This window comes from Oryx dammah, unplaced genomic scaffold (assembly GCF_014754425.2).
Source record: "Oryx dammah isolate SB20612 unplaced genomic scaffold, SCBI_Odam_1.1 HiC_scaffold_5, whole genome shotgun sequence".
NCBI classification, from domain to species: domain Eukaryota; kingdom Metazoa; phylum Chordata; class Mammalia; order Artiodactyla; family Bovidae; genus Oryx; species Oryx dammah.
Window position 1 is genome coordinate 60,799,110 of NW_024070189.1, and position 27,110 is coordinate 60,826,219.

At 42.3% G+C, this 27,110-nt stretch overlaps 1 protein-coding gene across 1 annotated transcript in view; it reads left to right on the forward strand.

The window, feature by feature from the left end:
* Positions 1 to 14,859: 14,859 nt before the first annotated feature.
* The window catches only part of KLHL3 (kelch like family member 3), a 118,398-nt gene continuing 106,147 nt past the window's right edge, over positions 14,860 to 27,110 (forward strand). The window contains exons 1-2 of the mRNA XM_040240031.1: positions 14,860 to 15,463; positions 26,858 to 26,977. Coding sequence (XP_040095965.1) covers positions 15,450 to 15,463; positions 26,858 to 26,977 — 134 coding nt within the window. The 5' untranslated portion in view covers positions 14,860 to 15,449. The remainder of the gene's footprint in view (positions 15,464 to 26,857; positions 26,978 to 27,110) is intronic.

Consider the following 27,110-nt stretch of genomic DNA (forward strand, 5'->3'; position numbering starts at 1 on the left):
ACTGTGTGCTAAATGTTGTACAAAGTACATTTGCAGATGTTCTCACTGGATCCATTTCAGTAACCCTCTGCTTCACAGTAAGGTAGCTGAAGCTCATCCCAAGGTTAAACTTTCCCAAGGCCACCCAGCTGGTGAAATGATTGAACTGGGAGTTGAATCCAAACCTTATTGATTTCAGTGGCCATACTCTGCATGAAACTTCCAGATACAAGTGGATAATTTATATTAAGGGTAAAGGAGAGTTGTGGGAAATTGGGAGAAGTTGGGACCATATTAGTGCTTATCTGGCAGCCAGTGGAAATTACTAAAAGTTTTTGAGAATAGTGGTAGCGAGACTGTAATTTAGAAAGACTAATTAGTAGCACTGAGTGAAATAGATGGCGTTTAAGTGATGTTTCAGGTGGTAAGGCTGCTATGACCGCTTATGTTAACCATGAGAGCATGAACAAAGGAGCACTGGCAGTAGATGGAATGTAAGGGAAGTTGTAAAAGTTTAATTAGCAAATGATTGGATATGGTGGGGAGATAAAAGTGAGTAGCTCAGTCAGAATCACTGGGGTAAGTAGGAGGGGGGTGATGTCACCAGAAATGGAATGAGAAGATGTAGAAGGAAGGTTTGAACATAGTGAATTGAAGATGCTGGTAAGTGCATTGAAACGTTCTGTCTTCTGTAGATAGCTTTACAAAATGGTTACAGGATATTCTCTTTTTGCCCTTCTTGATCCACTCTATACCTTTCTGTTCCTTGCTCTGTGTTCTCAGAATATTTGATTGTTAAACAACTATACTCTCTTTTATGGCTTCATGTTGGGTTTGACAGTGGGAGAAACCAGCAGAAGTCTAGAAGAGTGAGAGAAAGGTGAGGTTAAGATATTTGTCCCCTCCCTCCAAAGTATACATATTGAGCAAATAGTTTATCAAGGCCTCTTACCAACCTCTGCTCCAGTGGCCAGCTATAGGTCTTCTCTGGTAACCACTCCCTCCTACTGCTACTTCAGGTTCCCTTTTTCTAGCCCCAAGATGGTTTACCAGACCTTGTTGGTTTTCTCTTAACTGTGCCCACATCCTCGTAAATGGTTCCTTTTATTAAAACTCCAGTAACCCTATTTGAATGTGCCATCTGTTGTCATCTCTTCAGTGAAAAAAAAAATCCCACATTTTCTAATGACTTGGTCTCCCAGAAACCACCAAACTTGGAGAAGATCTAGCTGTTTACCCTCCCCACCTGTTAATGAGTTTTTCCACATTGATACTCAGTATCTCCCTGTTTCCTACTGTGTGAGGTTAAATGTTTGACTCTTCTATTTCCTGATTCATCTGGAAATGCAGCAAAGAACAAGAAACAAAAATCCTTGTCCTCAGTAGAGCTTATGTTTTAGTAGGGGGAAACAGATAATGAAGCATAAGAAGTTGTATTTAGAAAATGTGTGGATAGAAAAGGGTAAGGAGCCAGCAGTGCTGCAAGGCAGGATATTTGTGAAGATTGTGCAATTTAAAATAGGGTGATGGCCTTCCCTAGTGGCTCAGTGTTAAGAGAATCCACCTGCCAATGCAGGAGACACGGGTTCCATCCCTGATCCAGGAAGATCCTAGATGCCACGGAGCAACTAAACCCGTGTGTCACAAGTATTGAGTCTGTGCTTCAGAGGCTGGGAGCCACAGCTACTGAAGCCCCCCATGCCCTAGAGCCTGTGCTCTGTAACAAGAGAAGCCACTGTAATGCAAAGCCCATGCACTGCAACTCGAGAAAAGCCCATGCAGCAGCGAAGACCTCGCACAGCTATAAATAAAATGAAGTGAAGGGGGTAGTATGGGGAGGTCTCTGAGAAGGTCATGCTTAAACACAAACGTGAAGGAAATGAGAGGCTTAGCAGTGTAGATGTTTAGGGGAAAAACATTTCAGGTAGAGGCAGGCTTCAGTTCAGTTAAGTCGCTCAGTCGTGTCCGACTTTGTGATCCCATGGGTCGCAGCATGCCAGGCCTCCCTGTCCATCACCAACTCCTAGAGTTCACTCAGACTCATGTCCATTGAGCCATCTCATCCTCTGTCGTCCCCTACTCCTGCCCCCAATCCCTCGCAGCATCAGAGTCTTTTCCAGTGAGTCAGGTCTTCGCATGAGGTGGCCAAAGTACTGGAGTTTCAGCTTTAGCATCATTCCTTCCAAAGAAATCCCAGGGCTGATCTTCAGAATGGACTGGTTGGATCTCCTTGCAGTCCAAGGGACTCTCAAGAGTCTTCACCACCACAGTTCAAAAGCATCAATTCTTCGGCACTCAGCCTTCTTCACAGTCCAACTTTCACATCCATACATGACCACAGGAAAAACCATAGCCTTGACTAGACGGACCTTTGTTGGCAAAGTAATGTCTCTGCTTTTGAATATGCTATGTAGGTTGGTCATAACTTTTCTTCCAAGGAGTAAGCGTCGTTTAATTTCATGGCTGCAGTCACCATCTGCAGTGATGTAGGAAGAACAAAAGTCCTGAGGCAGGATTGTACCTGGACTTTGAGGAAGAGCAGGTTGGTCAAAGTGGCTGAAGTGGAGTAAAGAACAGAGTAGCTGATGATGTCAGAAAGGGACTAGCTCATAGTACGGCTTTTGTAAAGTAAGGATTTTGGCTTTTGCAGCATGATTGGTCAACTATTGCAGGGTTTTGAGCAGAGAGGAATATGCTCTACTTGAATTTTTAAAAAAGATTCTCTGATTTTCTCAGGACATAATTCTTTTAGTTGATGTAGTTGGTTTTGATGAGACTTTATGAGAAAAGCAGTCAGAACAACTTGGATTAAGGTATAAAAAGACCTGCAGTCTCTTAATTCTATTACAGACACCTGCATTTTTGAGGGAGAGATTATTCTCTGGCCGAAATGAATCTTTGATTATGATGTGCTGTCTTTAGAAAGGACTACTTGCAAGGTTGGCCCTTGTCTGGGCACTTGGATTTAGGTAGTGTTTTTACCATTCCCTAACTGATAAAGGTGGTCTAGACTGTGCAAGCAGTAGGATTTAGGCTAAATACCTCCTTTCTTCTGTGACTCTGGAATTTTGATATGTGCTAAGCAGTTGGGTTGCACAGAGTCGTACATGACTGAAGCGACTTAGCAAGCAGTGGGTACCTATAAAACCTGGAGTACTTAGTCCTTGGGCAGAAACATGACTCACAAGTGTAGTCTTTGTGACCCTTCATGATAGGGAGAGAGCATAAAGAGGCCTGTACTTGGGCTCCTCCAGACTCTGTGTCTTTTCTCCAAATGATTCCACTGTGTATCTTTACTATGTGTCTGTAGTAAATTTTATTTGTGAGTACAAGACCTAGCAGTGCTGAGTTTTGTGAGTTCTTTTAGCTCATCTCTGAACCTGGCATTGGACTTGGGAACCACTGGAAACAGCTAACATTAAAATTTTTTTTTTCTTAATATAGTTATTTTTAGTGTAACTAAGTGGAAAACACCACATTGTGGATAGAAGGTGCAGTTTTGGAAAACCTTTCACATAGGTCAGTCAGCTCTGTGTCTAGTGAAGAACTCTTCTGAGCAGTTTCTGCTTTGTTAATTTCACTTTTTCCAAAAGCTCTAGGTCTTTTCATTATTGCAGCTTCTAGTAGTTCAGCTGTTAAAGAATCCACCTGCGATGCAGGAGACCTTGATTCGATTCCTGGGTTGGGAAGATGTATCCTTGGAGAAGGGACAGGCTACTCACTCCAGCAATATTCTTGGGCTTCTCTGGTGACTAAGATGGTAAAGAATCTGCCTGCAGTGCGGGAAACCTGGCTTCCATCCCTGGGTTGGGAAGGTCCCCTGGAGGAGGGCATGGCAACCCACTTCAGTATTCTTGCCTGGAGAATCCCCATGGACAGAGGAGCCTGGCGGGCTACAGTCCATGGGGTCACAGAAAGTTAGACACAACTGAGTGACTAAGCACAGCACAGCAATTTTGAACATGTGGAGACTCACTGCCATCATGTAAATCTTTTGTAAGCAAGTTTAGATAAAGGACAGCCTCATAAAGATCTTTAAAATAATCTGAGTGAAGGCAGTTGTTGACATAGGTGCCTTTGGCATAGATGCCATGAAGAATACCTTAGGGAGATAGGAAGTATAGCTACTAGAAGCAACCGCATTTGACAACAGGTGTAGATACGTGAGTATGTTAGAAGGATCATGCTTTGCTGGTATACACTGCAATGAGATGTGTAGCAGGCTGGTCTGATTTAACTACTCTGCATTACTCCCCTTGGAAGGGAGTTGTTCTGTTCTGATTGTATAGGATGACTTTGGTTCATAGGATATGAAACTTCAGTCACAGAAGGCAGATTGTGGCAAAATTACTCATTTGACATACCTCTTCTGAGTATCTGTTGCTGACTTCAGGATCACAACCAGTTCCTTTGAGTCTCTGGATTCATGTATCCATGATCTTAATTATTTTCATTTGGTGGAACTGTTTGTTTGCTTCCCTCCAGTTGAGTTTAATCACAGTTTTGTACTTTTATAACTGAAATTACAGACAGTAACTTCCCTGTTAGGTTGGAAAAAATGATGAGCGAGGAGGATAAATATGGATTTATTTAGTAGGAACCATTAATGTATCCATCCCTTGGCTCTAGGACTACAATACTAGGAATTTAACAGAACAATTCAATGAAACAAGTTATTGCACAGAGATGGTGATGAGAACATTTATAGCAAGAGACTGGAAGCTATAAATGTGAAATGTTAGGGAAATGTTTACTAAATCGTGCTCTATGAAAATGTGAAATATTAAAATACATCATCTATCAACAAGTGAATGGATAAATGTAATGTGGTATATACACACAATGAAATATTTATGCAGTCATAAAAATGAATGAAATTCTGATCCATGCTAACACATGGATGGACCTCACAAACATTATGCTCAGTGAAATAAGCCAGGCACAGAAGGGTATGTATAATTTGTTTGCACGTATATGAGGGATCTAGAATAGGCAAATTCATAGAGGCAGAATGTAAGATGGAGGTTACCTGGGGCTTGAGGAAGGAGGGAATGGAAAATACTATTTGCTGGGTACAGAGTTTCTCTGGAGATAATGAAGTTCTGCAGATGGATAGTAGTGACTGTCGTATAACACTGTGAATGTACTTAATGCCACTGAATTGTGCCCTTAAAAGTGGTTGATGTATATTTTATGTATATTGTCACAATAAAAGTTATAATTGAATATGCAATAGTGATATGTATTTAGTGTAATATGAGTATGTAAGTATATTAAAGTAGTTGAGATTAAACAATTGAATCTTTTAAATTTTAAAAAATTTTAAGTGAAATCATCAGAAATTGAAATTCAGTTCAGTCGCTCAGTCGTGTCTGACTCCTTGCGACCCCATGAATCACAGCACGCCAGGCCTCCCTGTCCATCACCAACTCCCAGAGTTCACTCAAACTCACATCCATCGAATCGGTGATGCCATCCAGCCGTCTCATCCTCTGTCGTCCCCTTCTCCTCCTGCCTCCAATCCCTCCTAGCATCAGAGTTTTTTCCAATGAGTCAACTCTTTGCATGAGGTGGCGAAAGTACTGGAGTTTCAGCTTTAGCACCATTCCTCCCAAAGAACACCCAGGGCTGATGTTTAGAATGGACTTGTTGGATCTCCTTGCAGTCCAAGGGACTCTCAAGAGTCTTCTCCAACACCACAGTTCAAAAGCATCAATTCTCCGGTGCTCAGCTTTCTTGACAAGTCCAACTCTCACATCCATACATGACCACTTGGAAAACCATACCCTTGACTAGATGGACCTTTGTTGGCAAAGTAATGTCTCTGCTTTTCAATATCCTGTCTAGGTTGGTCATAATTTTCCTTCCAAGGAGTAAGTGTCTTTTAATTTCATGGCTGCAGTCACCATCTGCAGTGATTTGGGAGGCCCCCAAAATAAAGTCTGACACTTTCCACTGTTTCCCCATCTATTTCCCATGAAGTGATGGGACCAGATGCCATGATCTTAGTTTTCTGAATCTTGAGCTTTAAGCCAACTTTTTCACTCTCCTCTTTCACTTTCATCAAGAGGCTTTATAGTTCCTCTTCACTTTCTGCCATAAGGGTGGTGTCATCTGCATATCTGAGGTTATTGATATTTCTCCTGGCAATCTTGATTCCAGCTTGTGCTTCTTCCAGCCCAGTGTTTCTCATGATGTACTCTGTATAGAAGTTAAATAAGCAGGGTGACGATATACAGCCTTGATGTACTCCTTTTCCTATTTGGAACCAGTCTGTTGTTCCATGTCCAGTTCCAACTGTTGCTTCCTGACCTGCATACAGGTTTCTCAAGAGGCAGGTCAGGTGGTCTGGTATTCCCATCTCTTTCAGAATTTTCCACAGTTTATTGTGATCCACACAGTCAAAGGCTTTGACATAGTCAATAAAGCAGAAATAGATGTTTTTCTGGAACTCTCTTGCTTTTTCGATGATCCAGCGGATGTTGGCAATTTGATCTCTGGTTCCCCTGCCTTTTCTAAAACCAGCTTGAACATCTGGAAGTTCACGGTTCACATACTGCTGAAGCCTGGCTGGCTTGGAGAATTTTGAGCATTACTTTACTAGCGTATGAGATAAGTGCAATTGTGCAGTAGTTTGAGCATTCTTTGTCATTGCCTTTCTTTGGGATTGGAATGAAAACGGACCTTTTTCCAGTCCTGTGGCCAATCTAATTGCAACTCTTTACAATTATAAATAGTCGTTTTAAAATACAAATTAAAAAAAAATTAATTTGTTTTTGGCCAGGTCTTGGTTGCTGCTTGTTGGCTTTCTCTAGTTGTGACAAGCGGGAACTATTCTCTAGTTGTGGTGTGAGGGCTTCTCATTGTGGTGGCTTCTCTTGGAGAGCACACGTGTGGTTTTTTTGCCCGGGCTTCATTAGTTGTGGCTTGAAGGCTCGAGGGTGCTGTCTCAGTAGTTGTGGTACACGGGTTTAGTTGCCCAGCAGCATGTGGAATCTATGAAAAGTACGAATTAATCCTCTTTCTTGTGTAGAATGTTCTGTGAAGGAAGCAGATTTTTGGCCCTTTACTAAACCATTGGTATAGTCATTAGATTTCACTTTTCTTATGAAGAGATGCACAGATTTACCAGCAGAGGGCATAAGTTGCAGGTTGATGCTTAGAAGATGGGATTCTTAGGGGGAACCCGGAAAGACAAGTGTTTGCAATGTGCAAGCCTGTGTGAAACACTCTGCTTGCTGCTGTAGTTGGTCTGGCTTTTCTTTGACTCACTGGGGTCCAGTGGTGTGTTTCCAGCTTTCCCCAAGAGCATTCTTTGGCTTGGCTTGGTAAACTAAGGGACCAGAGGAATGGGTAAGGACTTAATAAGAGTAGGTATTGGGTGCCTTGAGTATCAGCTTATGTTAGTATCTTTTGGGGTTCAGATGCTGTTGCTCCATTTCTTCAGGTGAAGTGGAGAGAGCATGAGGCCAGGCATCTGAGGATCCATACCTTGCTTGGCCACCAGCTCACTGAGTGATCTTGAGCCAGTTGCTTTCTGTCAGTCTCAGCTGGCTTATCTCTAAAATGGAGGTAGTAAGATATAGGGATCATGTCCTCAAGCACAGTAGTTAATAGTGGTCTCTGAAGTCAGGCAGATTGGGTCTCAGATCTCTGGGGTTGTGATCAAGTCATTTAAGTCTCAGAACCTCAGTTTCCTCATATTTATTTGTTTATTGATGTTCCATGTTTCAGTCAAGCTTGTGTTTACTGCATTACTTTTTTTTAAATTTATTTTTGGCTGTGCTGGGTCTTCACTGCTGCATGCAGACTTTCTCTAGTTGTGGTTAGAAGGGCTACTCTCTAGGTGTGGTGCACAGATTTCTCCTTCAAGTGGCTTCTCTTGTGGCAGAGCACGGGCTCTGTAGTGTGTGGGCCTCAGTACTTGTGGCGCTCAGGCTCAGCAGTTAATGGCACATGGGCTTAGTTGCCCCGCAGCATGTGGAACTCTTCTGCACCCAGAATTGAACCCATGTCCCCTGCATTGGCAGGCGGATTCTCAACCACTGTGCCACCTGGGAAGTCCTGCTGCACTACTTCTGAAGAGAAATAGTGTTTTCTTTTTACCATTTGTCCCCTTTAACCCATTTCTCCTTCCCCTGACCGCCTGCCTCTGGAAACCACTAATATGTTTTCTGTATGAGATTTTTTAAAAAATAATTTTCTAAACAGTCCAGGTGTAAGACAGATTGTACAGTATTTGTCTTTCTCTAACTTATAACACTGAGCATAATGGCCATGATGTCCATCCCTGTTGTTGCAGATGGAAGCATTTTAATGTTCTTCATGGTTATATAATACTGTTCTCTGTGTAGGGGTGTATCTTCTTTATCCGTTCATCCATCAGGGGACACAAGTTGTTTCCATACCTTGGCTGTTGTAAGTAATGTTGCAGTGGACAATGGGGTACATACATCTTTTTGAGTTAGTGTTTTCATTTTCCTCAGATATAGGCCCAGAGGTGGAATTACTGTATCATATGGTAGTTGAATTTTCAAGTTTTTGAGAAACCTCAGTACTGTTTTCCATAGTGGCTGCACCAGTTTAAATTCCCACCAGCAGTGTGCAAGGGTTCCCCTTTATCCACCTTCTTGCCAACACTTGTTGTTTCTTGTCTTTTTGATATAGCCTTTCTGACAGGTGTGAGGTGGTATCTCACTGTGGTTTTGATTTGCATTTCCATAATGATCCATGGTTTCCATGATGTTGAACATCTTTTCATGTGCCTGTTGGTGCCCGTATGTTTTTATTTGGAAAAATGTCTATTCATATGTACTGCCCATTTTAAAAATCAGATTTTTTTGCTATTGAGTTAGATGAATTCTTTATGTATTTTTCATATTAACCTCTTATCAGATACATGATTTTGAATCTTTTCTCCCATTTCATAAGTTGCCATTTCATTTTGGGTTGTTTCCTTTGCTTTGTAGAAACTTTTTAGTTTGATGGCATCTCACTTTTTTTTTTTTTTGCTCTTGTTACCTTTGCGTTTTCCCCAGCATGTGTTTTTGGTTCCTTTGTTGCAAATTAATTGACCATTTATGTGTGAGTTTATTTCTGGGCTCTGTGTTCCATTAATTTATGTGTCTGTTTTTCCACCAGAATCATACTGTTTCAGTTGATGTATCTGATCACGTGCTGTGCTGTGCTTAGTTGCTTCAGTTGTGTCCCACTCTGTGACCCCGTGGACTGTAGCCCACCAGGCTCCTCTGCCCATGGGATTCTCCAGGCAGGAACACTGGAGTGGGCTGCCATGCCCTCCTCCAGGGGGTCTTCCCGACCCAGGAACGGAACCCAGGCCTCCTGTGTTGCAGGTGGATTTCTTACCCTCTGAGCCCCCATGGGTAGCTAATCATACTGTTTTCACTGATATAGCTTTGTAATAAAGTTTGAAATCAAGGCGTATGATGATGTAGCTTTGTTCTTATTTCTCAAGATGGCTTTGGATATTTTTTTTTTTTAGTTCCATACACATTTTAGGATTATTCTATTCCTGTGAAAAATGCCATTGAAATTTTGATAGAGTTTATAAATTCTATGGATTGTTTTGGGTGGTATGAACATTTTAACAATATTGGTTCTTCCAGTCCATGAGGATGGAATATGTTTACATTCATTTGTATCTTCTCCAGTTTCTTTCATTAATGTAGTTTTCAATATATAGGTCTTTCATCTCCTTGATTATATTTATTCCTAGGTAATGGGGATTTTTTTTTTTTGGATGCAGTTATAAATGTATTTTTCTTTATTTCTCTTCTGATACTTCATTTTTAGCATATAGAAACACAGTAGACTTTTTTTAATATTGATTTTTATATTCTCTAACTTCACTGAATTTATTAGTTTTAACAGGAGAGAACACTACTAAACTCATTTTATGGAGCCAGCATTAACCTGTTACCAAAACAAGACAAGGATGCCACCAGAAAAAAATTATAGACCAGTATCCCTAATGAACATAGATGCAAAAGTTCTCAACAAAATATTAACAGCAATATTATTGGTGAATGCGGCAATACATTTAAAGGATCATTGGCATAATCAAGTGGGATTTATTCCAGGTTTCAATATCTGCAAATCAATCATTGTGGAGGAGCAAATCAACAAAATGAAGGGTAAAAATCATATGATCATCTCAATAGAAGTGAGAAAAGCATTTGACGAAATTCATCATCCATTTATGTTAATAACTCTGAATAGAGTGAGTGTAGAGAGATTGTAACTCAGCACAATAAAAGCCATATGTGCCAAGTCCACAGCTAACATACTCAAAAGTAAGATCACAGACAAGACAAAGATGCCCTCTCTTGCAACTTTTATTTGACATAGTGTTGGAAGTCCTAGCCAAAGCAGTTAGGCAAGAAAAAGAAGTAAAAAGCATCCAAATTAGAAAGGAAGAAGTAAAACTACCATTATTTGCAGGTGATATTATACATATTAATGGAAAACTTTAAAGGTTCAATCAAAAAACTATCAGAGCTAACAATAAAGTTGGCAGGATACAAAGTCAACATACAAAAATCTGTTCCATTTCTGTGTACCTCAAATTTAAAACAGGGATAATAGTTGCTTTACACAGGGTTATTGGGAGGATTACATGAGAGGGCTACATGTAAAGTCTTGAGTACAGAGTCTGCTGCTGCTGCTAAGTCACTTCAGTTGTATCCGACCTTGTACAGCCCCGTAGACAGCAGCTCACCAGGCTCCTCTGTCCCTGGGATTCTCCAGGCAAGAATACAGAGTCTGGCCCAGAGTAAAAGGTCAAGGGATGGGAGCTGTTATTACTGTTCAGTGGATGTTTTATCTGAAGTCCAAGGAAATGAGGGACATGAAGAACTCTGTAAGCTTTAAAGTGTAACAGATGCCACAGGTGATTACTCTCTTGAATATGTTCAGGGCATGGGTTCTCCCTCACAGGAGGAGTCCTGAGGGAAGCCAGGCATCTCTGGATAAGATGCTGTTCTCTTTACCTTTTGACTTTTTCAGACCTTGAGTTCCTTTTCATTTTCTGCCTGGCTTGCTGTGCTGGGGGCATGCTAAGCAGCTACAGGAAGAATCTACTCAAAGTAGTCAGGAATCTGAGGGGAAGTTTTGGTGATACAGGTGTGGGTGGGCCTTAATTTAACTTTGCCTAGTCCTTGGTGACCTGTTGGTAATAGGGACCACTGAATGACTCCAGGAGAGGCCCAGGGCTATGCTTCCTGGCACAAGGTACCCTGTCTGACTTCTCGACCTCAAAACTAAGGACTCACAGAGTTATAGTTTGGTAGCATTGGCATAGGCAATGCAAATTATAGCTGCTAATGGTTAACTCAGTGTTTATTACAGACCAGGCTCTCTGCTAAGAGCTTGATAGTCTTGAAACCTAACAACCCTGGGGGGTAGGTACTATTATTATCCATTATTATCTTCTTTTTGCAGATGAGGAAATTAAGACTTGTACCTTGCTAAGGGTTATATTTCTGGTAAGTATATTCAGATCCTGGTCTGACTGATTCTAATGGCCTGAGTTCTTTTCTTTGTGGGCTTTCCATTTAGCTGTGCATTAGTGTCACCTATGAAGTTTGCTGGCCACCTCATGCAAAGAGTTGACTCATTGGAAAAGACCCTGATGCTGGGAGGGATTGGAGGCAGGAGGAGAAGGGGACGACAGAGGATGAGATGGCTGGATGGCATCACCAACTCGACGGACATGAGTCTGAGTGAACTCCAGGAGTTGGTGATGGACAGGGAGGCCTGGTGTGCTGCAATTCATGGGGTCGCAAAGAGTCGGACACGACTGAGTGACTGAACTGAACTGATGAAGTTGGCTGAAATTCCTGCTCCTTTGGTCCCAGTTCTATGGGTGTGTGGTGGAGCCTGGTACTGTGGTATTTTTCTTTTTCCCAGGTTTATTGAGGTATAATTGACAAAATTCACCTCCTTGTAGACACTTCTAGACACTGATAAAACACTAGCTTTGTCAAACTAGACACTTCTAGTTTGATAAAGAGTAGTAGTTGTAGGCAATTGTATAGTATCGTCATAGTCAAGATATGGAGCACTACCATAAGCCTAAAAAATTTCTTTATGTATTTTGATCCCCTGATGCCTATACTTTCAACCAGATGGCTTTGATGCACAGCTGGGTGTGGGACCACTCTATGTATTCTGGTGCCTGCAGTTGTGAGGAACTGAGGCTTTGAAAGTGAAAGTGAAGTCACTCAGTCATGCCTGACTCTGCCCACTCCATGGACTGTAGCCTACCAGGCTCCTCTGTCCATGGGATTTTCCGGGCAAGAGTGAGGCTCTGAAGGAGGAAAAAAGCAAGAAAAGAAAAAGACACTTAGAAGGAAGACTGATGGGCTGTGCTTACTGCCTCCAGGTAAGCTGTGCTATGCAGGCTCCCAGTGGACAGATGGAGTGTGGAGAAGAGAACTCTAGACCACACCTACTTAAAAAGTTTTCCTCACATGAATTTTTTCCTCAGCCACACAGAGCTGGAAGACTCTGAACAAAGTTGATGTACATGGTTGGGTAAATTGTTCTGGAATGGAGAGGTGGGGACTCTTGGTAAGCTATGGGAGAAGCTTTGGGTATGGGGAGGAGGCCCAGCAAGGAGGTGAGATCCTACTGCTGGAAATTCCAAACATGGGACCTCTTCCTCCAGGAAGGCACTACTTTGGTTCCTTTGGCTTTCCTCTATTGCAAGAATCCAATAGTGACTCCTTAATCTGAAATCCAGTTAGGACAGTTAGCCTTGAGCAAGCAGTTTCAGCTTGTGGCCCAGAGAAGGCTTGGATAATAAAGTAGAAAGTGTAAAGTATAGCACTGATAGCAGAGGAGCTTCTGATGGCAACTTTGTGCCAGGAGTCTGGAGACTTTGACTCTTGGTTCAGCTCTGACCCTGGTTTTGCTTTGCTTTTCTTGATGCCCTTCTCCAAGAAGTCTCTGTTCAGCTATCTCTCGTGGATAGAGTGGAGGATAAAGTGCAGGTGAGAGCAGTATGGCTTAACACATGCATTGTGGTGACATTGGTTAGCACTGCAGAAGTAGGTGGCCAAAGAAAGTGTGTAAACATTTTATACTGGCTCTTCAGAGTTGTAATATATTGAAACCTGAAATATGCTTGGTCCTTTAGTATTTACTTTTCTGAACTTCAAAAAGTTTCTCTCTGGTTTGTTTCATGTGACACTTCCCCCGCCCCCCTTTCCTATATGGTGAGGTTGTGACTAGGGGTATGAAGTTGTGAGAGATTCATCTTAGGCTCGTATCCCTTTTATGAATCATCCACTCGTCTTCCTGGTGGATGTCTGCACTCTGGCATGGATTCTGGGATTTAGTTTCCTTATTTGTGATGTTCAACTTCTGGTCCTTGTGATTCACTTCAAGAGGAAATATCTGGAGCAGAGCCACAAGGCTGATTAGAAGAGGAAGGGGCAGAGGGAGAAAGATAGGAGGGGTATTGTTGTGAAAGGAAGAAGTAGTGATACAGGGCTGTAGGGTGTAAATAAAATCTCCTGAGCCCCTTCTCACTTGAGAAAGAATGAGTTGGGTAGTGGCCTAATGGCCTTATTTAAGGGGACTTTGTGATGTCAGAGGTGGGGAGTAATCTTTGAGAGTAACATGCTAGCCAGTTTGAGTTCAGGAGGCTGTGTAAAGTTTAAGGTATTCCTAGTTTCTGTTACCTCAGTGTCTGGCTTCCCTCATTATGGTCTCAGGGCTTTCTGGCAGTGAAGAAATTTAACAGGTCAAAATTACAACTATAATAAGTTTACTAAGCATCCCTCATACTTTTACATACTTCATATTATCTTCCTTAAATCCCCCTCAAAACTTTAGAGTCCAGTAAAAATTTCTTCTTAATCTTACAGGCTAATGAGAAGAAAAATGGAACATTTAAGACATTTTTAGAGTTATGTGATTTTAGAGTTGAAAGGGACTCTAGAGTTTGACCCTATGTTATGCATGAGGGGCTGAGGTCGAGAGTAGGGAAAAGACTTACTGAAAGTCGCTCAACCAGATAGTGGCAATATGGGTCCTGAAAAGCAGAGACAGGACACAGAGGATTCCAAGCATAGACATGCTCATGTGTGGTCTTTCTGAGGCATCAAGGAAGTTTCTTAACCCATTTTTGTGGCTAAGCTTCCCAGGCTGGCTTAGTGGTAAAGAATCCTCCTGCCAGGGCAGGAGCTGCAGGGGATGCGGGTTTGATCCCTAACTTGGGAAGATGCCCTGGAGGAGGAAATGGGAACCCACTCCAGTATTCTTGCCTGGATAATCGCATGGACAGAGGAGCCTGGTGGGCTACAGCCCATAGAGTTGTAGAGTCGGATACAACTGAAAGGAACCGAACACGCAAACACCAGTGGCTGATTGCCCCAATTATGCGCCTTGACTGTGGCTATGAGATACAGACTAGCCTCCAGCATGCCCCTACATTATGTTTTCACATAGGTGGGTCAGAATTGAGGCTTGAAAGGCAATTGGAGATTCCAGGGTGTGAGAGGTCTTTGACTGGAGATGGGGGATTTAGTTGGAGACTGACTGCTTGGAACTACAGCTTAAGTCAGATTTTAACATGAGAGACTTTAGGAAGGTGTTTTAGGGTTGTGCTGTGGAACTTGTGGTCTTTTGTTATGGCCTGGGGAAATAAATGTATGTGGTCCCATTGTGATGGCTTTACTGCAGTTTAGCCTCTTGCAGCCAAATAGTATTTGTTTCAGTTCCCTTTTTCTTACTTCTTTCTGCATTCTTCTCGATTCCATCAGGCTCTTTTACCCTAACTTCTCTTCCTCTATCAGACTCTCAGAGCTGCTGTAGATTTTGGGAGGAGGAACTGGAAAATGAGCTGTGACCTACAAGTCAATTTCCCCAGGTGGATAAAGTCCACTGGAAGCCACAGAGGGGCCTCCTAATTCCAGCAATCTGGCCAGGCTGACAGACTCACAGCCTATGGGGGCAGGGGAGGAGGAGGGGACCAGTATTTCTCGGGCTAGTGAGGAACTGCCCAAGTCTTTTCAGTCTAGGCAGAGGAGGCAGGAGGTACTGGGGTCGGCTGGTTGCCTGGGGATGCCTGGGCAGATGTGGAAGCGGCTGGAAAGGTGGCCTTGCACTTGGGTTGCTGTTGCTGCGCTGTTCCTAGGAGACGGAGGAGCAGCAAGCCTGCGGGGGAGGGGGAGCAAGTGGGTTGCTGCTTTTAGCAGCTGAAAGGGCTGCAGGGAGCTCTGGGTAAGACGTTTTCTGCTGCTGCTGATTCTGCGGTAGAAGCTGCCGAGAGTAAGTCAGAGCAAGGAGGATCGAGAGGGAGGTGGCTTCATTTGCAGCCATGCTGAATCACTGCTGTTGATCAGATCTCCCGCTGGTTGGCTGGGAGAACCGAGCAGAACAGAGCTAGGATCCTCCGGTACAGGCACAGCTCAGCAGCTGCCACCCCAGCTGGGCCTCACACAATGGACGGGGAAAGGTAGGTACGTGTGTATAAGTATGTGTGTGTGTGTGTTTGTGTGTGTGTATACGCACTCACACTGCAGCCACCAGCTTTTGTATTGGCGTTGGTTAGACAGGGTTGGAAGACCTGGTCACTGATGGATCCTAGCCGGCGGCAGAGCCAGACCAGGGAAACCCCTTTCCCCAGAGATCTGGCTTTCACAGAGACAGGTCTGGGTTTGCAGGGCAGCAGAGCACCCTGAAAGAAGTGACTTCCTGACTGGTGTTTAGGAAGAGTTTCAGCATGGGCTGTATCAGGCTGTTTCAAGGAGGCGTTTCCCTTTCCTGGCTACTTTCCCCGGGGTATTTTTTCTTTGGTGGGTGTTTTTTGATGTCATAGCAGGGCTGGCCTGGCATACAGTACTTGCTCAAGTTGTCAATAAGCATGCCAAGCTGATGTCTTTCCTAAAAGTGTGTGTGTGTGTGTACCTGTATGCACACACAAGTTCAAGTAAGAAGGAGAGAAATCCATTCAGGTGACACTTTCTCGGAACTTTCCATTTGCATTGAAAAGTTTCCTAATGATACTGGAAGTTATATTCTTTAGAGAAACTCTTGCTCCTTTCATCAGGGGTTTCTTTATGAAATAGAAATTACCAGAAGGAAATTTCAGTACTTCTGTTGAGCTGGATCTAACTAGCGAGAGATTTTTTTTCCTGGCAGTCCCATGCATTTTAATACATTTTAAAGCTGTTATCTGAGGCTCTGATTCTTTAATTGTGAAGGTGCTGAGTGTGGTGCAGGGCGGGTCACTTCTCTGTGTGCCAAAACGTCTCCTCTTCATTCTGTGAGTCTGCGGCTTGTAGAGAACGAGGCTTGCCTTTTCCTTGAGGTAAGAAGACTAAGAGCCAATGGACCCCTGAGGGAGGAGGGCTGCTGCTCTGAGTCGCCAGTGTGATTCAGATGGTAACCAGCTGGTTAAAGGGTAACAGGTTCAACTAAGTCAACAATGCCTGGAGTGTACCTCAATAAACAATTTCTTTTGCATGGATTGTCCCCAGTCTTACATCTCATGGGGGCACAATGATGTCATTAAACCTCTCTAAACCCCATTAGGACTGGCAGGATTGTATAGTGTCCTCTTGTCTGAAGAGGCCCCCAGGGGCTGTCTTTCTTGATGTAACTCCTAGGAAGAGAACTGGGACTTTTCAGACTGAATGTACTCGTTGAGTGTCTCTCCTTGAGTGTCCTTTGCAACAGGAGCTTAGTGTTGGATTCTCTGTGGCCCCCTGGGTGACAGAGCATTTGAAAGCCTGCTTCCTTAGGGCAGAAGTGTGCAGTGTCCTTACCTTCTCTTATTGGTCTAGTAGCTAACAGAGGGCAGGGGTGATATGAATGGAGGTTTGGAGATTCTAGATCAACCCTGTTTGCTTATATATTAGGACTGAAAGGTCCATTTAAGACTAGCAACAGTAGATCAAAGCACTGCTTCCCAAGCATTTTGGGGTACTTACTATGTTCTCAGTTTTGTGTTCCAAAATGTAATGAGCCCTGGCCTTCTAGGAGCTCTCTTGTTCTTCAGCACTCTGGTGCCTTTCAACTGGGATGGCTGAAGTCTTTGGCATTGCAACCCCTTGTTTTTACACGTGTTCTTTTGCTTTCCTTCTATCAAAAGCAGAGAAATCCAAACCTTGCAGCTTCCAGTGTTCACCAGGTCACCGAGCTCACTACCTTTTGTTCCCACTCTAAGACCAGCTTACCCTGTCAGGCATTCAAGTCTTCTGAAATCTGGCTCCAGTCTCCATTCCTACTGCTCACTCATATACCCCTACCGAGAGATCAATGGGTCTCTCTTGTGATCACTCATCCTGTGCACTACTACATCCAGTCTCAGATCCTTAGCTTCCTGAGTTTCTTTCGCCTGGAATGCCTTTTGCTTTCACTTTTCCAAAAGTTATTCATCTATCAAGGCTGTTTTAAAATTCCACTTTGTCTTGGAAACTTAAGCTCTTCTGGTTCTGGCAGATGTTCTTCCTAATTTCATTACTTCTAGTTTCAATCTCATAGTTGGGGACTGAATAACAGGCCCACCCACAAGATGTTTTTGTGCTTTTGTTTCATATATTTTGTAAGTTCCCACGGTGGGGGATAGGTTCTCAAGGACAAGAATGTTGCCTGTACCTCTGAATACTCCACATTGTCTACTGTGTGGCTGGACACATAGTAGGTAGTAGATAATTATTTGCTGATTAGCTGATGACTTTTGTGAGAAGCTCCAGTAACTAAAAATTGCCTCTCCAAGAGGCGATTGAACCCTCTGGCCAATAGGTTCATCCTTGGCTATCAGCCTTATTATCTCAGCATGGGTAATTGACCCCATGGAATGCTTTGAGGTAGGGGAGAAAAGGGGGAAGTAGGCTTCTTTCACAAGTTCCCAGAGAAACTGGGTGACTGGCCTAGGATCACATGTCAGACCTCTAGAGACTGGAGGGATCCTAAATCTTGTTCATCTACATTTAACCTGCTAAAGCTTAATTGGGGCTGTTTTTAAGCATTAAGAATTTTCAGCCAAGAGATTTCTAATGAACAATTTTCTTTCTTTGCCATGAGAGTTTGAAAATAACTTCTACCTTAAAAGGCTATTAATTAAAACATGGGCTTTGGGGTAACATAGAGCTTGCGGTGAATCTATTTCATAAACTGTATGACCTTGAGTATGTCACATTTTTTCAGATTAATTTTTCTTTTTGATGTAGAGAGACAGTATCCATATCTCACAAAGTTGTTGTGAAGATCAAAGGAGGCAATATAGATAAAGCACCTAGTAAGTTTTTCAGGCACAGAGTAAGTTCTCAGTAAATGGTAGTTGCTATTATTGTTAGTGTTCATCTATTGCCCTGCTGTACTCCATGATTTGTTCTTGGATACTAACCAAGGCTTATTTTAAGGGCTTCGTATATTTATAATCCAAAGCAGATTTTGTGGGACCATTCCCATGAGAAAATTAAGAGGCTATCAGGTCATCATCTTGCATCTACCTAAACTGTCTCCTCACAGTGAGATACCACACAGGGCTTGGCACTTCCTTTTGTAGGGTTCATCAACACGTGTGTGTGTGTGTGTGTGTGTGTCTGTGTGTGTGTGTGTGCACACGTGTGTGTTCAGTCCAGTCAGGCTCTGTGATTCCTATGGATTTGTAACCTGCAAGACACCTGGAATTTTCCAAGCAAAACTACTGCAGTGGATTGCCATTTCCTATTCCAGGGCATCTTCCTGACCCAGGAATTGAACTTGAGTCTCTTGCATCTCCTGCATTGGCAGGCAGGTTCATTACCACCGTGCCACCTAGGAAGCCTTACCTTATTCCTCCTTTTTATAGATACCCCGAGGCTTCAGATGCATTAGTGATTTGGGGCCATGACATCACTACAGTGACAAATTGTGTGTGTGTGTGTGTAGAGCACATTGAAAATGACAGTAGCTTGGCTACTGGGGTTTCATTTAAGTTCTAGAAATTAGCCTTGTGGATCGATTACAGTAAATTCCCAACTTATACGAGGTATCTAGAATGGTCAAATTCATAGAGACAAAAAGTAGACTGGTGGTTGCCAGAGTCTGGGGAGAGGGAGAAATGCTTAATGGGCATGGAGGTTTTTTTTTTTTTTTTTTTTTTTTACTTTTCTTTGGGTTTTCTTTCTTTCTTTTTTTTTTAATTTTACTTTACAATGCTATATTGGTTTTGCCATATATCAACATGAATCCGCCACGGGTGTACATGTGTTCCCAATCCTGCAGGGCATGGAGTTTTAATTTAGGGAAATGAAAAAGTTCTGGAAATAGATGGTTGCGCAAGAACATATACGTACTTAAAGCCTCTGAACTATATTCTTAAAAGGGTAAATTTCAAGTTACATGTATTTTACCACAGTTAAAAAAATTTCCAGGCATAGTCTCTGGGATATTCACAAGAATTGCAGAGAACCAAAACTTTTAGAAGAAGCATCACAAAAGGGGGATGTTGGCTGTCCATTTTTCTTAAAATTATTGTGGTTTTCTTTATCAGAAGCATCAGGATGCCTCTTATTGCAAGGGGCATTGTGTGCCCAACACTGTGCCTTGAATTTATGAGAGCAGTCCTAAGAGAGAGAATGGCTCATCCTTACGGAGGACAGCCTGCTCCTAGAACCCTGAGAGCTTATTTTTCCATCCTTGATCAGGAACAGATCTTATTAAAACAAAAACAAAAACATGAGGTAGGCAGCTAAGTCTCTCGAAACACTGAGTTTTACAACGCCCGGTGTATCATTGGCAAGACCCAGGGAAGAGCAAGTGTTCAGCGCCGCAGGCTTTCTCTTCCTCTCAGCCCTCTCCCACCCATAGAAGGCATGGGTAGAAATTTTTGGGCATCACTGCTGCCTGAAGCATATGTGCATTTCAACCATGATAATTGAAACCAAACTTTCCATTTTGGAAATAATTTTTGGTGAAGCAAGGTTTTCAACTGCAAGAAAACAAAATTAGTTGGAAGAAACCTCTTGATTTCCCCATACCCAGATTTGAGCTTTTAGGTTTTTGCTACTTGCTAGGTTTTATATTGTTAAGACACATCTATACAAGAACATTTTGGGATAAGTTTTCTAAAGCAAGTGTTTTATTTGATGAAATTTGCCATCATAGAATTGACCTAATTTTTTTTTTTTTTTCAATTTCTGGATAAACCTTGAAACTAGGTTAGACTGAAAAGAGCATTGATGCACTGTGTAAAAAATAACTTGAACATGTTTTGTTCTTAAATTTTTTTCTCTATCAAGTTCAATGGTGGTCAAGTTACAAATCTGTAACTTTTTATAATTTAAAAGGGTTTTCAGACTTTCAGCCCTGCTTTCATGGACTTTTCTTTTTAACTTGTGAAAGTCTATTGTAACCTCTATCAAAACCACACACATGGAAGAGTTCAGCTCTCCTATTCAAACCTAATAGAAGTTTGGCTTCCAAAAGGCCATATAATGAGGGCTGTGTTTTCTTTCAGTCTTTCTCTCCCCTTGTCTCATTCTGTCTGTCTGAACTCATGTTTTTCTTATATTTTGCATTTTTACGCAGCCTGCTGGAGTCATTGCCTTCTTGGTTTGGAAGGCAGCTATTTGTGAATTGGACTGTTAGGAATGTGATTAGTAACATACCTGTTCTAGAACTGGTTTATGAAAGAGCACATTACAAGAATGGCAGCAGCTGCTGACCAGCTTTGATGCATCATGACGGGCTTGTATGAAAATTCTGAGTTCTGTCCAATTAATAATATTAACTCCAGTACATACTGTAGTTCCCCACAATCAGTGAAGTGAAATAGTGCCATGGCACAGGTCCTAGGGGATTCAGTCTTTCTCATTGGCTTGGTTTGGCCACACCATGAAGAACCTCAGAGAGTGGATCATAAGGGTTGAGTCTCCCTTGACCTGTTGGGCTGTGGGCATTATCCCAAGACAGTGGACATTGCTATGAAGAGTGTAGGCCCTGGAGTGAATTAGACATGGGTCTGAGTGTCAGTTCTCCACTCAGTAGTTATGTGGGATTTCTGGACAAGTTTTATCTCAGTGCCTGAGGAGGTTATACTTTATAGGGTTGTTCTGAAGATAAAATGAGATAATAGAGGCAAAGTAAGCTTTCAGTAAATATTAACTGTTACTACCCAGGAACCATAGCTTACTGATGCATTATTTTCCCTGGGTCCGTGTGGTCTGTTGCAGGGAATCAACTGATGCTTGAACTGAGGTGGCCCAAGTGAAAAAGTAGGAGAATATGGAGCTCTATAGCAGTCTGTGTGTGGGGGTGTTCCTTGAGGACAGGGCAGCACTATCATGCCCTGAATCCCGTTACTTGGTTGTCTTCAAGAGCCAGGTCATTCATTCATCCAAATGCAGAAATCTCAGTTGGTTCATTTTGGCCTTGAACTTTAGGACTGAGAAATATGCTAGTTCTCCCAGAGCTAGTTTACCCAGAGCCTGGTAGGTTCCAAAATCTTCTCTTGTGCTTTGCTGCCCAGACCTGAAGAAGTGGAGTCATGCTGATGAACTCATCATGAGAAACTGAGGTACAGCAGTCAGAGTGTCATTTTATTAATTTGTGATGAAAAGTATTACTGGCACAATGTTCCTGAGGGCCTGCTACCATACTTTCTTGCTTCCTAAAGGAAAGCCACATGGGAAGCCAACTTGATCAAGAGGCCGCATTTGCGAGCTGGGGACTGAGTAAGGTCATTTGAGTGTTTATAGGCTTCAAGTTCCACAGCAGGGATCTGACATGAGGCTGAATCTAATGATTGTCTGATGATTAAATCATTTCTTCCATAGTGTGGGGTGAGCTGGACCAAGAGCTTTCTCAGCCTGATTCTTGCTTTTTGATTTCCCTTTCTAAAGGAAACTTTCTTACCTTTTTTTTTTTAAAGGACATTTTCTTTATTGAGGGATTTTGATATGACCCCCATAGGTGACTTTGCCTCTCTTTATTCTGTCTCATTTATAGCTTGACCATCATGTGCTTGGGCTCTATCTGTGCAGCCCATGCTGCCTGAACTTTATTTGCATCTCTTGAAGACTTTCAGCAAGGATGCAGTTCTTAACTCTCAGCAGTGTTTCTTAAACTCCCCTTTCCTCTCCTCTCCATTCTCTCACACCCTGGATGCTCCAGAGTTCCTCATTTGGCAGATTCCCCCAAACACATCTGGACAATTAGATGCTCTGAGGTTTCTATGTCTCCTGTTTTGCTGACATGCATGCTATTGTCCTTTCTATTCATTGCCTGGATTTTTCTTAGTGATGGAAAGAGCCTAAGAACTAACGCAACAGGCAGTAACTCTTCTTGCTTTCTTCCTTCTCTAGAGGAGTGTGACTTTCTCTTCTACCCCTGCCTGCCCTGCTTCCTGTCAAGAGCTTCCTGATTCTGTATCACCAATGCAGGAAGCTAGGTTGGCTAAGAAAGCTCCTCCCCTCCCCCTACCACCTCCTTTGGGGAAGGACAGAGGGGGAAGTTGAGAGGGATAAAGCTATAATTATTTTAGAGGATGTGAGAAAAATGGGATAGTTGATAGTTATACCTCATTTACTAATCCATCCATTCAGTTACTCAATAATTTATTGAGTACCTGCCATGTGCCATAGGCTAATAATATAGAGGGAAATAAGACACCATCCTGGTTCTCATGGAGCTCAACATCTAGGGTGGGCAGTGGTATGCAAGAACCAGCACTCACCCACTTGCTAGAGCTGCTTGCTCAATTTTTAAGAATTTTGTGAGTCAGTCATCTAAATACAGCCCTTATTTTTAAAATTATGTGATTTACTAATAAATTATATTGACATAGTAAAGATTCATCTCTTCCTAATTATTTTACTAATGGGCTTCCTTGTGGCTCAGACAGTAAAGAATCTGCCTGCAAAGTGGGAGACCATCAGCAAGAGGTCTGAGGGTTGATGAAAATGAGCTAGACATAGGGGACAACGGGTGGGGATAGGGCAAAAAAGCTTGATATATTTAGGCAATTGTGAATATTTTAGTAGTTGAGTAACAGAGTCTTCAGGACAGCAAAGAGATGAGGAAGCGTCAGGTTGGGTCTCTGAGATTTCTTCTGTATGCAGTGAAGAATCAGTGAGAGGTTTCACATAGGACATGCCACATGCACAGTGACATTCTGTAAGGATCATTCTGAAGTCTTTGAGGAGGATGTTACTGTTGTAACCCAGGTAAGAGATCATGATGGCCTGGACTGAAGTTGTAGTAGCAGTGACTGTGAGAAGGGAATGGGGTAGAGAGAGATTAAAGGACCTAGGACTGTTGGGACTTGTGGTAGTATGTGAAGTGAGAGACGGAGTGAAGAAGACCTCAAAGATGATATCCTAGTTTCTGCCTTGCATAGGTGATTGGGTAGCTGGGTATGACTCTGAGAGAGTACAGAAAGATGAGTAGGCTTCAGAGAGGGCGGGGAGCATCAGTTGAGTATAAGTTACTATGAAAAATCTAAGTTGGGGAGTCAGTTCAGATACTGGATATATGGATCTGGACTTTAGAGGAGAGGGGAGGGTGGGAGAAAAGGCTGTGGGAGGTGGCATGCCATGAAAGAGGGCCTAATGTTTACAGTTTATGTATTTTTGTTTATAACTCGTAACTATTATAAGATTTTATGTGTATTAATTTACAGTTTAATTTTGAAGACCAACTTTCATTTTTAAGATTGTTAGGGAAAGGGGCAGTGTTTGGGGCAGACCATCCCCACTCTGCTCTACTGTCTACCACCCATAGGGACAAAGTGGAGGGTTTTCAGATCAGATTTCATTGATGGTAAATACGTCATGAAGACATGCTGTGGGCATGGCCTTCTGCTGGGCAGGCTAAACTGTTGAGAGTCCTTGGACACATCGTCCTTGCTTACCAGGAATAAGGAGTCTAGCATGGGGGGCTGGGTGTTCAAATATGTGCTATGAAAAGGTCATCAAACATGGGTTCGTATCCTATGTGCAGCTGAGTTACAGGCCAGAAATACTACAACAGTTTATGGGAGGCAGAGATCACTTAGGAATGAAGTAGTCAAAGGACTTCATAGAGAAGGCAAAACTTAACCTATTGGGCCATCCTGGAAGACTGGAAAATTCAAAGACAAACACAACAAGGAAGAGCAAGCTTCCCAGTTACTAGTCACAGGGGATTGTTGTCAGTGCTTCCAGAATGTCTCTCTTTGATCTACATCCATCCCATATATGTAAAATAGAACTAATAATGTCTGTCCACTGGGCCTTTATGAACTCTAATCTCATAAAGTTTCTGTCAGAAACCTTTAGTTGTTCTCTGATCAATACCAGATATTTTCTCTTCCTGGCTTTTAAGTCTCTGCAATTTGAAGACAGTATTTATAATGAATATTTGTGCAGTGTTTTACAGTTTCTAAATTTGCTCCAGAAATGCAAATATAGTTTAGTATTAGAAAATATGTCATATACCACATTAACAGATTAAAGGGAAACATCCATATGATCATCTCATTACATTCACAAAAAGATAAAATTAATATAATTTATGATTAAAATTAAAATGTGAGTTTCTTAATTTGATAAAGGCCATCTACAAAAATCCTAAAATTAGCATACAATGAGGAAACATCACAAACATCTTTTTTAAAATTTAAAATGAGGAAGATGACAAGAATATTCATTAGGACATTTTATGTTTATCATTCTGTGATATATGTCTAAAGGTGGCATAACAAGGTGAGTGGGGAAAAAGAAAAGGTATTCAATAAGTGGAACTTACAGGAAAAATTAGATCCATATTTCATGGTGACATAAAAATCAACAGATAAAATAAGGGCTTAAATATCAAGAGCAAAATCATTAAACTTTCAGTATAAAATAGAAATTTACATCTATCTGGCCTGGAGTAGGGAAGGACACTTAAGTTATAAAAGAAATTATACTTGTGGGATTTTTAATAGGAAGTTTTAAATTTTTACTAGGTCCTCCCTCTCCTTGATAACTTTCTCTGTTTTGAGATTTTCTTAATGTTTTTAAACACATGATTCTACCTTGATATTTATCATCCTGTGCTTTGCTAACTTCTTTGTACCTAGAATGCAGACAGTCCCACAGTTCAGATGTCTGTGGCTTACATTTTCCTGCTGGACTAAAAGTGGGAAGGAAGCCAGTAGAGGCGAGTGTCCTGGTTAGACAAGCTGTGGGTCTGGCATGCTGGTTATATTGGAATGTTCCAATATTACCATTCCCAGTGTGAGATCTAGAGACTCTCAGGTCTCCAAAACTTTATCTTAACCATAGCAACCCATTTCTTGAGCCAGTTTGCAAGGCTAGGTGGTAACATCAACAGAGGCTCACTAGAGAAAGGCAAAGGAAGTTACTGTCAGTGTCTTAGAGTTGGTGTGAACTGTGGGTCCCCAAATCTACACCAGTGGAGAAGGTTCTGGTTTTCTGTGAGAAGGCAAAGCTTAGCCTGGTCCAAACAGATGTAACTCCAAGGTCTCAGACTTGGCTTGGAGCTGAATAGTTTTATCAGTTTGGGGAGAAAGTCCTTTTCTTGCTCATTTTTTTGTTCTTCTTTCCCACCCCACCATCAAGTTGAGACATGTTGCTTGGAAGTGATTGAGCATCTCGCTGGCATCCCACAGGAATTTGAGTGTTTTGTCTTTGGTATATAAGGCTTTGAGATTATAGGTGCCTCTTGCTAGTCACCACTTGCTCACCTAACCCACATATAGTCATTTTATAACAGTTACAATCCCTTGTCTTTCTATGGGATTATGGTTTCTCCAAAGCTTTTACTGTTATGCCACTATTCTCCACGCTGTGGCCAATGTGATCTTCCTAAAGCACACATGTATTCACTTGCTTCCTGCTCTGTTTCTTTCCTTAAAACTGAGGGCTTCTCATTGTTTTAGAATGAAACCCAAACTCCTTAGCTTTGTTTTTATGTGGCACTTATAAGACTCCTTTTAGTTTTACTGAACTTCTAGTGCTCTGATTCCACTGGACTCCTTTTCTCTAGGTCTTTGTTCATATTGTTTCCTCTGTTTCCCCATCTTACTTCTTACCTGGTTAATTTCTGCTATGCCTTAAGATTTCTGTTCTTCCTCAGCTTCCAGTAAGTTTTTCCTCAACCTGCCATCACTGAGATAGTTGCCTATCCTTTGTGCTTCTCTGTAGGCGTGCACGCTAAGTTGCCTCAGTTGTGTCTCTTTGTGACCTTATGGACCATAACCTACCAGGCTCCTCTGTCCATGGGATTCTGCAGACAAGAATACTGGAGTGGGTTGCCATTTCCTCCTCCAGGGGATCTTCCTACCCAGGAATCGAACCTGCATTTCTTATGTCTCCTGCATTGGCAGGCAGGTTCTTTACCACTGGCACCACTGGGGAATCCCTTTGTGCTTCTGTAATTCCAATCAGATCATAATACTCTGATATGTTTAAATGTTGACTTGGCTTTCTCCATCACTGAACTCTACGCTTTGTGAAAGCATGATCTGTGACTTAGCTATTGTGTTTCTCTTGAATTTAAACCATGTAGTAAGCTCCACTAAATGTATGTTGAATGAACCTACACCCCTGTGAAGTGAGTGGTACAGTGCTTAGTTGCCCCTCACCCTATACCCTTTCAGGGATGGAGAGATGGAGAATAAGGACCTCCCACAAAGTCACACCGGTGCTGGATGGAAGAAGCTAACTAGGGTCTGAGGGGTACATTTTGCACTGGAAGATCCTGAAGAAATTCCTGACCCAGTGACTTCCTTCCCTTTTGGGCCTGTGGTGAAGAGAACAGGCTGACAGAGATGCCCCTCGTGGGTGGGTAAATGGATGGGTTTGTGACAGTTGGATCAATGAGTTTGCCAACATGTGATCCTCTCTCTCCTCTCCCTCTCCCTTCCTGTTCACAGCATCAAACCGAGCTCCCAGCCCCTGATACAGACTGGGGATGATGAAAAGAACCAGAGGACCGTCACTGTCAACCCTGCCCACATGGGGAAGGCGTTCAAGGTTATGAATGAACTGCGGAGGTACTTTTCCTATTTTGCCCGTGCCCTTTTGGAAGGAACTTACTGGGTGAGCGTCATCAGGGTTTGAGAACAGAAGTCAGAACACCACCATCTAGTGAAGTCTGACTCTTCCCCACCCACTCTCAGTCAGTTG